Raw genomic sequence first — 16,455 nt, 5'->3', positions numbered from 1 at the left:
CATGGACTGCTGCACACCAGTCTTCCCTGTCCATCACCAACTCCCGGCGCTTGCTCAAACTCATGTCCATCGAGTAAGTGATGCCATCCAACCATCTCATCTCATATTGATTGTTTCTTTAGAAATCACACATTTCCCCATGCACACAAGCTCACACTTTATTGTAGTCCTATCAAGGGAGTTCACAGAATCCTTGAGACTCCATGGTTCCATCCAATCTCTTGCCACATTCTCCCAACAACTTCAGCAATGCCAGAATATTTATGGTCCCCCTCAGGGCCATGTTGTTTCTTCCTCATGATGTTCCTCATATCACCCCTGCCTGCCTCATTTACTTGATGAACAGAATAAAACCCACTCATCTCACCACTGCCATAAGGTCACCCCAAGACTTATTCTCATTCTTTCCTCACATTTACAGATTTGTGTAATTTCTTTCCTTTATAACCCCATTATATATGACATTTATAAAAGGATAAGAGAAATAACCTAGGCTAGGCTTCCCTGGTGGTTCAGATGGAACAGAATCTGCCTGCAGTGCAGGAGATCTGTGTTTGATCCCTGGTTGGGAAGATGCCCGGGAGAAGGGAATAGCTACTCACTTCAGTATTGTTGCCTGGAGAATTCCATGGATAGAGGAGCCTGGCGGGCTACAGGCCATAGGGGTTGCAAAGAGTTGGACATAACTGAGCAACTTTCATTTTCATTTTCAATAGTGTAATTTAAAGCTAAAGAGTCTTGGAGTCTGAATAACATGGTTTTGAACGCATGGCTGAAATGGATATATTTGGAAAACAGTATCATATCATCTGGCCTAGGTACTGAGAGTTTAAGTTTGAGGAAGAATAAATTTCTTCTGACAAATTAGTACCATTGGAAGCATTATGATGAAAGTGCATTTAAACTGATTTTAAAAACTGTATAGGATTTGGAAATAGAATAGATAAGAAGAATTCTCAGAATGGGATGTCATTTACTAAATTGTTTTCAGTTTTAGAAATTGGAACTTAGATGAATCATTAATGTCTTTTTACAGTATTATATGAATCACAAGAAATTACTTTTACTATGATTCATGTGATTTATTCCCTGACATATATTTTCATTTTTTATTAGAAATTTAATTTTTTGGAATTCAGTTTGAGTTCATTTCTCTAATTGTCAGTTCATCATTATATTTACTGATTTGTAAGATTTGAGACATTGTTTCATCACTTTTTTAATTGAAATATAGTTGATTTATAATGTGTCTGATATACAGCATAGTGATTCAGTTACATATATTGTTTTTCAGTTGCTCAGTCATGTCCTATTCTTTGTGACCCAATAGACTGCAGCATGCCAGGCTTTCCTGTCCTTCACCATCTCCTGGAGCTTGCTCAAACTCATGTCCATAGGGTCCAGCCATCCAACCATCTCATCCCTTGTCATCCCCTTCTTCTGCCTTCAGTCTTTCACAGCATCAGGGGCTTTTCTAAAGAGTCAGCTGTTTGCATCAGGTGACCAAAATATTGGAGCTACCACTTTAAAATCAATCCTTCCAATGAATATTCAGGATTGATTTCCTTTAGGATGAACTGGTTTGATCTTCTTGCAGTCCAAGGGACTCTCGAGAGTCTTCTCCAACATCACAGTTCAAATGCATGACTTCTTCAGCACTCAGCCTTCTTTATGGTCCAACTCTCACATCCATACATGACTACTTGAAAAACCATAGCTTTGACTATATGGACTTCTGTTGGCAAAGTAATATCACTGCTTTTTAATATGCTGTCTAGGTTTGTCATAACTTTTCTTGCAAGGAGCAAGCATCTTTTAATTTGGATAAAATGATTGTTACATATATATATATATGTATAAATATATGAATATATTTATAAAATATATTAATGTTTATAAAATACATTTATAAATATATGAAAAGTTTATTCATTTTCTTTTTCTTTTTTTTTAATTTTATTTTATTTTTAAACTTTACATAACTGTATTAGATTTGCCAAATATCAAAATGAATCCGCCACAGGTATACATGTGTTCCCCATCCTGAACCCTCTTCCCTCCTCCCTCCCCATTCCATCCCTCTGGGTCGTCCCAGTGCACCAGCCCCAAGCATCCAGTATCGTGCATCGAACCTGGACTGGCAACTCATTTCATACATGATATTTTACATGTTTCAATGCCATTCTCCCAAATCTTCCCACCCTCTCCCTCTCCCACAGAGTCCATAAGACTGTTCTATACATCAGTGTCTCTTTTGCTTTCCCATTATAGGTTATTATAAGATATAACCTATCTTATAGGGAACTAAACTATAAGTTCCTATGCTATAGTAGATCCTTGTTTATCTGGTTTTTACTTCCCTGTGCTTTAGTAGATCCTTGTTGTTTATCTAGTTTATGTATAGTAATATGTATCTATTAATCCCAAATTTCTAATTTATCCCAACCCCCTCCTTTCTTTCCCCTTGTGTGCTTGTGCTAAGTCCCTTCAGTCGTGTCTGACTATGCATATGGACCCTATGGACCATAGCCTACCAGGCTCCTCTGTCTGTGGGATTCTCTAGGCAAGAGTATTGGAGTGGGTTGACATGCCCTCATGCAGGTGATCTTCCTGTCCAGGGATCGAACCCACCTCTCTTATATCTCCTGCATTGACAGGCAGATTCTTCACCTCTAGCACCACCTGGGAAACCCTCTTTCCCCATGGATATCCATAAATTTGCTTTCTATGCCTGGGAGTCTGTTTCTGTTTTATAAATAAATTTATTTTTATCATAGTTTAATTTCACATATAAGTGATATCATATGATATTTGTTTTTCTCTGACTTACTTCCCTTAGCATTATAATGTCTAGATCCATGCATGTTGAAGCCACTGGCATTATTTCCTTGTTTTTGAATGGCTGAGTAATATTCCATTGTATGTATTACCACATCTTCTTTATCCATTCATCTGTCATTGGATATTTAGGTTGCTTCTGTATCCTTACTATTGAAAAGAGTGCTGCTATGAACATTGAGGTGCATGTATTTTTTCAAATTGGATTTTTCCTCATATATATTGCCAGGAGTGGGATTGCAGGATTGCATGGTAACTCTATTTTTAGTTTTTTAAGGAACCTCCATACTGTTCTTCATAGTGACTGCACCAATTTAATACCCACCAAGAGTAATTCTCCATATCCTTTCTAACATTTATTATTTTTAATTTTTTATGTTGTTGTTTATGATGGCCATTCTGACTGGTGTAAGGCAGTATCTCAGTGTATTTTTCATTTGTGTTTCTGTAATGATTAGCAATGTTGAGCATCTTTTCATGTGCCTATTTACCATCTGTGCATCTTCTTTGGAGAAATCTCTGTTTCTGCTCATTTTTTTATTGGATTATTTGATTTTTATATTAGGATGTATTTGTTGTTTGTATATTTTTGAAATTCAGCCCTTGTCAGTTGCATTCTTTGCAAATAGTTTCTCCCATTCCATGTGTTGTGTTTTTGTTTATGGTTTCCTTTGCTCTGTGAAAGCTTTTTATATTTAATTAGGCCCCATTTGTTTATTTTTACTTTTGTTTCCATTGCTGTAGGAAATGGATTCCAAAAACATGATTGCTACAATTTATGTCAAAGAGTGTTCTATCTGTGTTTTACTCTAGGTATTTTATCATATCCCATCCTACATTTAGGTTGTTAATCCATTTTGAGATTATTTTTGCATATGGTATTAGAAAATGTTCTGATTTTATTCCTTTACATATAGCTGTCCAATTTTCCCAGAATCACTTATTGAAGAGACAGTTTTTTTTCTCCGGTATATATTCTGTCTTCCTTTGTCATAGATTAATTGACCATGAATGCATGGGTTTATTTCTGGTCTTTCTGTCCTTTTACATTGACCTATGTGTCTGGCTTTGTGTCAGTACCATACTGTTTTGAGTATTGTAGTTTTGTAGTATAGTCTGAAGTCAAGGAAAGTTATCCCTCCAGTTTCATTCTTCTTTCTCAAGCTTGCTTTGGCTATTTTGGGTCTTTTGTGTTTCCATGCAAATTTAATTTTGTTTTTTTCTCTTGGTTCCAGTCCTGAGAAAAATGCCATTGGTAATTTGATAGAGATTGTAATGAATCTGCATATTTTCTTGAGTAATATGTTCATTTTAGAATATTGATTCTTCCAATTCAAGAGCATGGTTCAACAAATACAGGTTTAGGAAATCTAATCTTATGGAAAATTCCTGTGTTCTTTGGGTTTACAGACTTGTGGTTTGTACTCGCACAATAAAGACTCTGAGAAGTTCTATGGTAAAGAACTTCACTTGCCTAACTCATCTCTTCACAGTTTTTCTGATGACAGAACACCCTTTCCCATAAGAACTGTTGTTATCTCAAAGGACTATTTTTTCACACTTTAAGGAATTATGATGAACTTTAAATGTACATCTTGAATGCACTGTCTTTCCAAATGGAACTATTTAGTAAGCATGTTCTACATTTTCATTTATATCTCAAACTTTCTAAAATATTCCTTATTAAACAAAATAGTTAAATTATAGGTCATGCATGTTTTTCAAATATTTTTATTAACCTATTGTAAGAGAACTATTTTAATATATTACTATAATCAAATCAAATCAAAATACTAGAGATCTTTTGGAGCCAAAAAGATGGCTAGATTTCAAATGATCTTCTCCTTCACCATTCATTTGAACTGGAAACTGGAGCCTAGAGAAGTTTAAGAAATTTGTAAATATTACAGAGTGATTCTGTAGTGGAATGAAGACTTAAAAGGGAATGTCTTGAATAAGAGCCCAGTGTTCTTTTGTTGCTCACTAATCTAATCCAATGCTTAATAATTAATTTATAAATAATGAAACTGATCCTGTTGTGATGACAGTTAAGATTTTTCATGACTTAAAATTTGAAACAAAAACTAGAAGAGTTTACATAAATGTCTTATTTCAAATATATCATCATTACTAAACATTGTTGAAATAATATTTGGTCTAATTGAGAACAAAAGCTTTAAAATGATTCAGAAATAAAATTGTAATATTCCAAAAACATATTTTTTAAACAAATATCTCATATTTTGGAAATATTAATTGTATGAATCCCAAAATGTAAGTGGAAGTCAGCTTCTTTTTCTTCCTATTTGTCTGTTTAGTTTTTCATTTAACAAAATGTTTTCTCACAACATGAATCCACTCTTGGGGATCAAAGTCATTGGGAGAACACAGCAGATTGTGCTTGTTAGTTGATTCTAACCAGTTCTGTGGTTTAAGCACAAGTTGTTTTTCCAAGGCAGAGACATTTCCGTCTGTTAGGAAATAGGGACCTTCAAAACTTTTTCCACGATGGCACAATATCATAGCCCTTTCCTTAATAACTTTGAAAACATCAAGAGATATTGTAAACCACAAAAAAAGAAAAAAAAATAATTAAAGGGAACACATATTCTATCCTCTTCTCATATGAAGTTACTTTCTTTTATTATAATTCCATTTTATTACTCAGAATGTCTTAATAATACAGTGTTTAGGAGCTGTCAAGATATAAAGGAACATGGTCCTACATTTTTTTTACTTTAAAAAAATATTTTTGTGTATATTAAAAAACCTCTTTACTTCTAGGAAATACATCCAACCTTTTCAAAATTAAGGAAATAATCTACTGTGTATGCTGTTTTAGCCAGACATTATTAAATGTGAAACAGAAGTCCAGTGGACTTAGCTTCAACATGTCTATAACTTTATCATCATGTGGAAAATTAATGTTGCAAAGTCAAGCATGACAATAAAATATACAGAATAAGATGTATTTGTTAAAGAATAAGGCGTATTCCCTGAAGTATAGACTCAGAATGTTGAACCATTAGTAATAGTATATGTTATGTTGAGAAATCCTATGTACAAATGTATAATGTTTTAATCCTGCAGATATTCTACATTCCCCTGGCCCTCTTCATACCACCTTCAGTATATGCTGTTCATCTTCAGTTCAATCTCCTCTACCAGTTTTGGATCCATACAGAGGTAATTTTTTTCTTCAAGTTTTCTACCTAAATAGCCTAAAGCAATGTCCTGGAAATCCACTAGCAACTGATTTATTGTGTAAGAAAAATCTTTGTCTGCCTTCTTTAAGGAGAAACATCTGTTCATTTTTATTCCTTTTTACTGAATATATATTGCAAAGTTTATAAGAACCAATGAGGCCAGTTGGTCTCAATTAAATAAAACAATTTTTTGAACTATTAAGTACCAAAACATTTTAATACTGTATTCAATACAATATCTTCCTGTGTTACACTTTATTAAACATTGTTCACCAAAGATGTTGAAATTCATTTCAATTTAGAGATATAAACTTATCTCTAAATATATATATATAAAGTATATATTTGTGAATACTTTGTTTATATGTTTAATATGTTAGTATAATAATTTATATTTGTAATATAACTTATTGTTATATAATAAGCAATATTTAATTATATAAGATATATGATAGTTATACATTTATATATATATATATTTATCAGTTGGGAGACACTGCTTGAAAAGTCCTTGTGAAGGTCAATGTTAAAGGAATTTATCAAAATATGTTTTGATTGGAAATCTTGCTCTAATTTTAGAGTTTAGGTTTTACTTAAAGAGTATTCAGTATATTAAGTTTTTTTTTTCCTGCAGAAAAAGTGGACAAGTATAATTTCTTGGGTCCTCTGTGGTATTTCAAATTGTCAGACTTGAATGTTTGCAGATAGATCATTAAAAAACCGATTGTTTTATGAACTATCATACTGATCTGGTTGTTAAATACCCAAAATCACAGACCCAGAAAAATTCTTACTTATACACATGAGAACCCTTTCAAGCATTTGGTATTTATCGGAAGCCTTTTGAAGTCCTAGAGGAAGCATGTTGACAGGTGTTGCAACTGGTTGAACAATACCACAAATCACAGCTGCAGTAGATGCCAAAGCTTGATACAACAAAGTGCATTATTTCATTAATCTGCAGTATTTCATGCTACTGATTTACTTGGAATAGAGACTGTTACCATGACTTTGGACATATGTGGCATTATGTGAAGATCTGTCATGAAATAGTATTGCATTTTATGGTAGGTGACATACATCAAACAGTCAGTACTACAACCATCTGAAAGAGTGGTTGAGACCAATTCTGACTCCAGAGGTCAAAGACCAAATTTGTTTAAATCAGTGGAGGGAAACTTTCCGATGATTTACACAGAGGGGTTAAAGGAGAATTACATTTTTATAGCAGCTCTGCTCCAGGTCATGCCATGTGTTGGGTCTAGTGTTAGTCTGGATACAGAACAATGGTGCCTAAGCAACTTCCGCCTTTTCCTATAGCCATCCGAAAAGTCCACGAGCCCAGGGCTTGAGTTCCATCCTAGGAAGAAAGTGGAGAGTGGAGGAAAGTCAGTAGTCAGACATTTAGGCTCAGAAGCTCCATGTAGCTTCACTTCTAACTTGAGAGCAGTGCATTAGAGCCTCTCACTTGGGTTGTACTTTGTCCTTTTGCAAGTACTGTGTCATGTAGTCACTACAGTTGAGCTGCACAGAAGTAAGAGCGTACCTTCTGAAATTAAAGTTCCTGGAATTTTAAATTATACATTAGCTGTGAGTACATTTCTAAGATTTTTTGCACCTGTGTACTTAATTACATTGATTATTATAGACATCATACTATAATTTTTGCTAATAACAGGACCACTCAGGAAGTAGAGCCAAGAGATTCATAGCAGTGGCTGCTTTTAGAGAGTGATATAGAGAATTGATGCAGAAACTGTACCAAGTGATACAGAGAACTGGAAGGAGAAAACCCTACTTTTTAAAGATGAATACGTATTAGATTAAGAAACAAAAGCTGAAAACAATGGGCTTTAGCCTAGAGAAATATAGCCACTTCATGACTTTAAAATATATTAGCCCCTTTAGGCCACTTTGGCACTGTTTAACTTCAGACATAATCCTTGGGGCTCCATTCGCAGAAGCAGTATATAAGCCATAGATACGGCCGTGTTGACCAAAGAGCATTGTCCATACCTGGATGGAGAGTTGATATCTTACAGTTATTTCACTTCTGCTGACAACCATAAAATCACTTCTTAAACGGAGGGGAATCTGGCCTTAAGGAAGGACTGATTTTCTAAAAGTGAAGAGAAGTTTATTCCTTTTAATCAGATAGGATAAGAGGAAGGAAAAAAAGCAAACTAACATGTTTTTGAAAAACTGTAAATGAGAGATAAAATAGGTCATATAGAGTTTATAATGAGTTTAAAGAGTTTATAATGAAATTTTTTGCTTAGTTTCGAGTTACTACAGTGAAAACAATAGCATCTCTCTCCTTCCTTTTTGGGGGAAAAGTTACAAAACATTCTGATTCAAAGTATACACTGCTGCTTAATTTTTATGACTACATTTTTGTTTATTCATTCATCTAGTGTCTGCAATATATAGTTTTATACATCTAATAGAAAAAAAACAATATTTAATACTTGTTTTAAACTTAGTAACTCTGGAATATTGGAATTATTTTTTTAAGATATTAGACTCCCTGTTGGCTCAAACAGTAAAGAATCTGCTTGTAATACGGGAGACCTGGGTTTGATCCCTAGGTTGGAAATAGCCCCTGGAGAAGGAAATAGCAACCTACTCCGGTATTCTTGCTTGGAGAATTCCAAGGACAGAGGAGCCTGGTGGGCTAAAGTCCATGGAGTCAAAAAAAGTCAGACACTGAGCAACTAACTCTCATATGATAAGGGTTAACTGATTTAGACAATACAGTAATAGTAGTAACTTTATCATGCTTTTGATTTCACTTAAATTTGGGTTAGCATATTGTTTATATACATATCAGGGATGGTTGAACAAAGAAATAGAGAAAATAATTATTTGATATTGAAGATTTGAACTGTATGATTTCATGATTTTAATAGTGCTGAACTGGAGCTTCTATATGGAACATTATTTTCAGTTATAAATATGAGTGATCTCTATGTACTAATATGGATAGATCTCCAAATACACCAAGTTACACAACAGAGTCTGCTGCTGCTGCTGCTAAGTCGCTTCAGTCGTGTTCGGCTCTGTGTGACCCCATAGACGGCAGCCCACCAGGCTCCCCTGTCCTGGGATTCTCCAGGCAAGAACACTGGAGTGGGCTGCCATTTTCTTCTCCAATGCATGAAAGTGAAAAGTGAAAGTGAAGTCACTCAGTTGTGTCTGACCCTCAGCGACCCCATGGACTGCAGCCTTCCAGGCTCCTCCATCCATGGGATTTTCCAGGCAAGAGTACTGGAGTGGGGTGCCATTGCCTTCTCCAACACAACAGAGTCTAGTATATACTAATATTTGTATGCTAAAAAACAACTCTGTTTTACATGTTCACATGTACCTAAAATGCCTCTAGAAATATACTTGGATACTGACTGTTTTCCCAGGAGTGGGGTATTTGGAATGGCTGGGAGATAGGATAAAAATGAAATGTTAACATTAGTTCTACCCATTCTAATGTGGATTAAGAGTTATCATTTTGTGATAATACTCCCCTAGTAACTAATGATCTTTAGCAGTATTATATGTATTTATTGGGCATTGTTACATTAACGCAATGTCCACTAAATACATGTATGACTGTTCAGACTCTTTTTGTTTGCCTAATTGATTTGTTGAAATTTGTTGTAGATTCTAGATATAAATCATTTTTAAGTATATGTATTTTATATTTGTATTTTAAATACATTCCTTTTTATTCCCTCAGCATACCTTTCAATTTTCTTCTTCATGACTTTTCATGAAAATGAATATTAAATTTTGAAGATTAATTTGTCATTAAAACTTTAGTTATTTAGTTTAGTCATATTTTCTCTAAGAAATATTTGCTTTAATAAACTCTTAGAGAAATTATACTAGGATTACTTTCAGAAATTTTTGAGTTTGAATTTTACCTTTGGGTATGTAACACTAGAATAAATTTTTGTGAATAGTATTTGGTAAGGGTCAAAATTTATTATTTCTATGCACACATCCACTTACTCCAGCATTATTTATTGTGGATACTTTATTTTATCCATTGGATTATCGGAGTCCTTTTTTGAAAAGAAATTGACCATATGTGGTTAGATCCAATTTTAAACTTCTTTTTCATTGATTTGTCTCCTCTTATACGAATCCCTTACTTTATTGATTACTATATCTTCATAGGAAGAATTGTTTGTATGAGTTTAAACTAATTTGTTTTAAGATTCTCTGGGATGTTTTGGGGGCTTCCCAGATGGCCCAGTGATAGAGAATCTGCCTGCCAATGCAGGAGACATGGGTTCAATTCCTGAGTTGGAAAGATCCCCTGGAGCAGGAAATGGCAACCCACTCCAGTATTCTTGCCTGGGAAATCTCATGGACAATGGATCCTGGCAGGCTACAGTCCATGGGGCTGCCAGAGTTAGACATGACTTAGCAAATAAACAACAACAAGAAATATTTACTATGTATGACTTATGGCCTTTTATTTCTTTCTTTCCTGTGTTTATGTTATTTATTTTCCTTGCCTTATTGGTTAGAGTTCACAGACAGTATATTTTAAATCAAATTGGGGGGGGGGGGATCTGCATGTTATTTCCTTAAATATTATATCTATACCATTCTCACTGTCCTCTCTTGGGACTCCAAATACATGTTTATTAGACTATTTGATATTGACTCATAAATTAGTTCCAGTTCCAGTTCAGTTGCTCAATCACATCTGACTCTTTGTGACCCCATGAATCACAGCACACCAGGCCTCCCTGTCCATCACCAACTCCTGGAGTTTACTCAAACTCATGTCCATCAAGTCGGTGATGCCATCCAGCCATCTCATTCTCTGTCGTCTCCTTCTCCTCCTGCTCTTAATCCCTTCCAGCATCAGGGTCTTTTCCAATGACTCAACTCTTCGCATGAGGTGGCCAAAGTACTGGAGTTTCAGCTTTAGCATCAGTCCTTCCCAAGAACACCCAGGACTGATCTCCTTCAGAATGGACTGGTTGGATCTCCTTGCAGTCCAAGGGACTCTCAAGAGTCTTCTCCAACACCACAGTTCAAAAGCATCAATTCTTCGGAGCACAGCTTTCTTCATAGTCCAACTCTCACATCCATACATGACCACTGGAAAAACCATAGCTTTGACTAGATGGACCTTTGTTGGCAAAGTAATGTCTCTGCTTTTGAGTATGCTATCTAGGTTGGTCATAACGTTCCTTCCAAGGAGTAAGCGTCTTTTAATTTCATGGCTGCAGTCATCATCTGCAGTGATTTTGGAGCCCAGAAAAATAAAGTCTGACACTATTTCCACTGTTTCCCCATCTATTTCCCATGAAGTGATGGGACCAGATTCCATGATGTTAGTTTTCTGAATGTTGAGCTTTAAGCCAAGTTTTTCATTCTCCTTTTTCATTTTCATCAAGAGGCTTTTTAGTTCCTCTTCACTTTCTGCCATAAGGGTGGTGTCATCTGCTTATCTGAGATTATTGATATTTCTCCCAGCAATCTTTATTTCAGCTTGTGCTTCTTCCAGCCCAGCGTTTCTCATAATGTACTCTGCATATAAGTTAAATAAGCAGGGTGACAATATACAGCCTTGACATACTCCTTTTCCTATTTGGAACCAGTCTGTTGTTCCATGTCCAGTTCTAACTGTTGCTTCCTGACCTGCATACAGGTTTCTCAAGAGGCAGGTCAGTGGTCTGGTATTCCCATCTCTTTCAGAATTTTCCACAGTTTATTGTGATCCACACAGTCAAATTAGTAGTACTCCATAATTTTTAACATTTCACTTTTCAAAATCTAGATTGTATAATTTTGATTAATTTGTCTTCAAGTTCACTTACCCTTTATTTGCTCTCACCAATCCTTTTTTTTTTAAGCCTGCTCAGTGGATTTCTCACATCAGATATTATGCTTTAAGCTTTAGAATTGTTTCTTTGCTGAAATTGTCACCTATTATGACTATCTTTGTCTAAGTCTTAGTTATACTAATTGCATTTAAATTCTGTTTCTGCAAATGAAATTTTTTATTCTTTTTTATGGATAAGTAGCATTCCATTATATATATGTATCACATCTTCTTTATCCATTCAAATGTCCATGGACATTTGGGTTGTTTCCATATTTTGTTTATTGTGAATCATCACTGCAAATTTGAACCGTTTACCTTTCTGTGCTTCAGTTTCTTCATACGTAAAAGAAAAATAATAAAAATACATAGCATTGTTGTGACGATTATGAAAGATAGTTTATGTTGCTGCTGTTGCTGCTAAGTCACTTCAGTCGTGTCCGACTCTGTGCGACCCCATAGACGGCAGCCCACCAGGCTCCGCGTCCCTGGAATTCTCCAGGCAAGAACACTGGAGTGGGTTGCCATTTCCTTTTCCAGTGCATGCAAGTGAAAAGTGAAAGTAAAGTCGCTCAGTCATGTCCGACTCTTAGCGACCCCATGGACTGCAGCCCACCAGGCTCCTCCGTCCATGGGATTTTCCAGGCAAGAGTACTGGAGTGGGTCGCCAGTGCCTTCTCCAATAGTTTATGTTACAATCTGCTTATTAGAACATGTGGCATAAAAATACTAAAATTTTATTCAGTGCATTTATTATTTTTATTTCTACTTTTACACTCTAGATATCTATTGTATTGTACATCACTTACTTTTCATACTTAGCCATAAATACGGTCATTTGTCTATATTTTAGGACATAATTTTGATATAATGTATACTTCATTTAATATGAATTACTAATTAGAATAAATGCAGTTGGATTTTAGACTTGATTAATTAATTAATGTACAAATTTACTTTAGAAAAAAAATTCTTTCTTAACTATGAGAGTTTGAGATCATTATTATGAGTGCATTGTTCAGGTTTACTAAATAAACCTTTTTGTGTGACTTAGAAACTAATCAATATACAAAATTATGAAATTTGCCCCGTTGTATCTTTTTAAACATCTTAATTTTTGTACACCACAGACATTCACTGAGCACCTATAACATTCCTAGCCTTTCACATAACAAAACACCAGCATAGGGTTAAAGACTGGAATAAAGAAGTGCAGTATTCTGGAAGAAGGAAAATTATCTGAGCTTGAAAGTTCTGGGAAAAAAAAAAAAGTAAGACAAGTTTAGAAAGATAAACAGTTACAGTCATCCCAGACCAATAACTTTCCATTACTGATAGCTGTTATTTCTGAGATACCACAAGGAAAATGTGATTAGATGATGTTTCTGTTTGTTTACTTATTTCATTTTAAGTATCATATACATGTATAGCACTCCCTTTTTAGCATTTTATTAAATTATTAGATAATTCAATTTATCATTCATTTTAAAATTAATTTTGTTATTTTATTAAATTATAAAAGTATATAAAATATTAAACTTTAAGCATCTTAACAAATATTATCTCATTAAATCTTCATAACAACTCTATGAATTAGGTAATACTATTTCCTTCAATTAAATATACTAAGTAACTTATTCTGGGTCACATAATTAGTAAATGTCAAAGCTCAGCTTTTACAAGTCATCAGGATGCAGATTCCTTGTTCTCATTCAACACACTGTACAGCTTCTCCATAGATGGTTCATTTCTCATCTTAATGTAATAAAATAGCCACTGTGAATTAAGCATCCAGTATGTGCCAAGCAAAAATCTTTCATTTAATTCCCATAAAATAATTTGAGTCACCAAAGGCATATTAAACTTTTACAGTTTGTAAAAAATGGATATTCATTCAAGTAACTTCAGTTAAGGGGGCTTTATTTTAAGGGGACATGGAGAAGTACATGCAGCAGGAAACCATACCAGAAATTTAATAGATAATTTTAGAAAACTGGAATTTTTATATTCACCAGCCCTGAGCAAACAGCATAGCTTTAAAGCTAGTAATGGTGAGACTCTATGGTTTATATAAGGTTATGTGGCTGGTTCAGAACTAATCTTATGCCAGTACTCACATATCACACTTCTTCTTCAAACAAAATTTGCATTCGGTTATGTCTCAGCATACCATGGCTGATAACAGAGTTCATAAAGAACCAGTATGATACACTGAAAAGATCAAGGCTCATTGATTACTTAGAGGGTTCCCTGGTGAGTCAGTGGTAAAGAATCTGCTTGCAATGCAGGAGACACAGGTTCAATCCCTGGGTTAGGAAGATCCCCTAGAGTAGGGAACAGCAAGCCACTCCAGTATTGCCTGGAGAATCCCCTTGGACAGGGGAGCCTGGCGGGCTATAGTCTATGGAGTTAGAGTCAGACATAACAGCGACTGAACAACAGCAGCAATTGGTTAAGACAGAACTCAGTTGTAATCTTGCCTGTAACAAACAGTTGTGTGACCTTTACACATATCTACTTGGCCCTCCTGAAATTTAATCTATTCTCAGAGGCTACGTCTGCTGGAAGTTCTCTGGTGATGTTCTGTTGCTTGCTGTGCCTGCATGCCAAGTCGCTTCAGTTCTGTCTGACTCTTTGCAACCCCATGGACCGTAGCCTGCCCGGCTTCTCTGTAGATGGGCTTCTCCAGGCAAGAATATTGGAGTGGCTTGCCATGCCCTTCTCCAAAGAATCTTCCTGACCCAGTGATCGAACCATGTCTCCTGCATTCACAAGCGGGTTCTTGACCAGTAGCGCCACCTGGGAAGCCCCACTGCTTGCTGAGTCAAGTCTAATTTCTTGCATTTCCGGTTTCTCACGCACTGCTGCACCTATGTAGCTCACACCATGTGTCAGTCACTATGTGAAGTATTTCACAAGATGTATTTATTTGATTATACAATGTATTTATTAATGCAACCCTATTGTCCCTATTCAGAATGAGGAAATTGAGCTATATCGAGATGAAGAAACTAGTGTCGTTGCCGCTGTTAGTAGGAGATGTGCGATTCAAATCCTAGTAAACAATTATCTGTTTTTTCCTCCTTTGAAATCTTGTATCATTGGGTTCACGTCTCTCAGTGATGTCCCAGTTTGTCTGGTCCACCCCCAATATATATCTGTGTTTCTGGCATAGCTGTTACTAGCACGCCCTTTCACTGTCTTCAAGTGTTCATGGTATACTTGTTGAGTTTTCCTCCTAAACAGCGCTTTTCTCTCTCTTTTCCTTTTCCTTTCTAACTGCCTCACCTTAGTTTATACCCTTATCATCTGTTACATAGATGGTTACAACAAAATTCTGTTTTTTTTCCTTTATTCATACAGATTCCTTTGTCTCCTATATACTTGTATACAGCTGTGATGGTCTTTTTAGAGCCCAAATAATATCAGGACACAGCCAACATTAACAACAGACATTTTCATAATAAATGGCTCTCGACTGCCTCCAAGATAGAATCAAACACCTTACATACATCTACAGGTTTCAGCAACCATGTAATATGACCCTACTTACCTCTCCAATCCCATCCCATTAGTCAGCCGGATCAGCTGAATACACGGGTTTTTGCTCCCTAACCACATTGAACACATTTTTTTCCTCTGTACTTGCACAGGCTTTTTCTTTGCCTTTCCCCAAACATTCTCCATGATGCAGCTCAATTACCAGTTACTCTGAAATGTCTCTTTTTCACCTCTTAATGTTAAGTGCACTTTTCTTGACAGTACCCCGTGTATGTTTTTTTAATCCGTTTCCATATTGACAGTTAATGATTAAGAGCATGGGCTCTGTTATGTGGCATAAAGGAGATGACTTATCAGTTCCTGCACATAGGAAGCATTCAATTAATAATGGTGGTTTAATTTTTATATCACTGTGTTGTATTTATTGCTTAGCTCTGTTTCTCCAATTATTGTCTGAGTTCTTTGATGGCACCAAATGCCCCTAATCTCTTGTGTGAACATCTATGTACATGTATATGTTCATATATTATATACATATAAAACTGAATAAAAATAACTAACAGTACTTAAATAAACAGCTAGTTGTAACATTGATAATACTTATTAGTGTTAGATATTAGTAAATATATGGTGTGTACATATTTATATTTATAGGTAGAATATACTTATTCCATATCTCCCCTAGTAGAATATGAATTTTTGAGGGTAGGGATTCCTTATCTTTTGAAATTTTAAGGAATTTTTGAAAAGAAGTAAGTTGTATTTCAAAGTGTATGCTTTTGAAAAATGCTTACTTTAACAAAAATCATGCTATTTTTCTACCTAATGCTTATTCCAATAGTACCTAATATAATAAACCTTTTGTTCTTGAAATAAGTTGAGACATTTCTCAGCACTTGTGCTCTCCTTACTCCCTTACTCTGTTTAACTTCTTGCTGAATTTCTGGTTCCAAATCTCTTTTCTTCTTTCAGTATTCTTTCTCCTTAGTATTTAATTTACTTCACCATTTTTAGGTTCTCTGTAAGTAATTGCATACTTAGTCTATAGCTCTAGTACAAATTTTCTTA

At 35.2% G+C, this 16,455-nt stretch overlaps 1 protein-coding gene across 1 annotated transcript in view; it reads left to right on the top strand.

Annotated features, from left to right (window-relative positions):
- AGMO (alkylglycerol monooxygenase) overlaps window positions 1–16,455 on the top strand; it is a 392,936-nt gene that overhangs the window by 157,861 nt on the left and 218,620 nt on the right. Inside the window, exon 5 of the mRNA XM_055589894.1 lies at window positions 5,929–6,024. Within this exon, the coding sequence (XP_055445869.1) occupies window positions 5,929–6,024 (96 nt within the window). The remainder of the gene's footprint in view (window positions 1–5,928; window positions 6,025–16,455) is intronic.

Source organism: Bubalus kerabau, chromosome 8 (genome assembly GCF_029407905.1).
Source record: "Bubalus kerabau isolate K-KA32 ecotype Philippines breed swamp buffalo chromosome 8, PCC_UOA_SB_1v2, whole genome shotgun sequence".
NCBI classification, from domain to species: domain Eukaryota; kingdom Metazoa; phylum Chordata; class Mammalia; order Artiodactyla; family Bovidae; genus Bubalus; species Bubalus kerabau.
The sequence above is the reverse complement of the archived record's forward strand: the minus strand, read 5'-3'. Positions and strand labels throughout refer to the sequence as shown.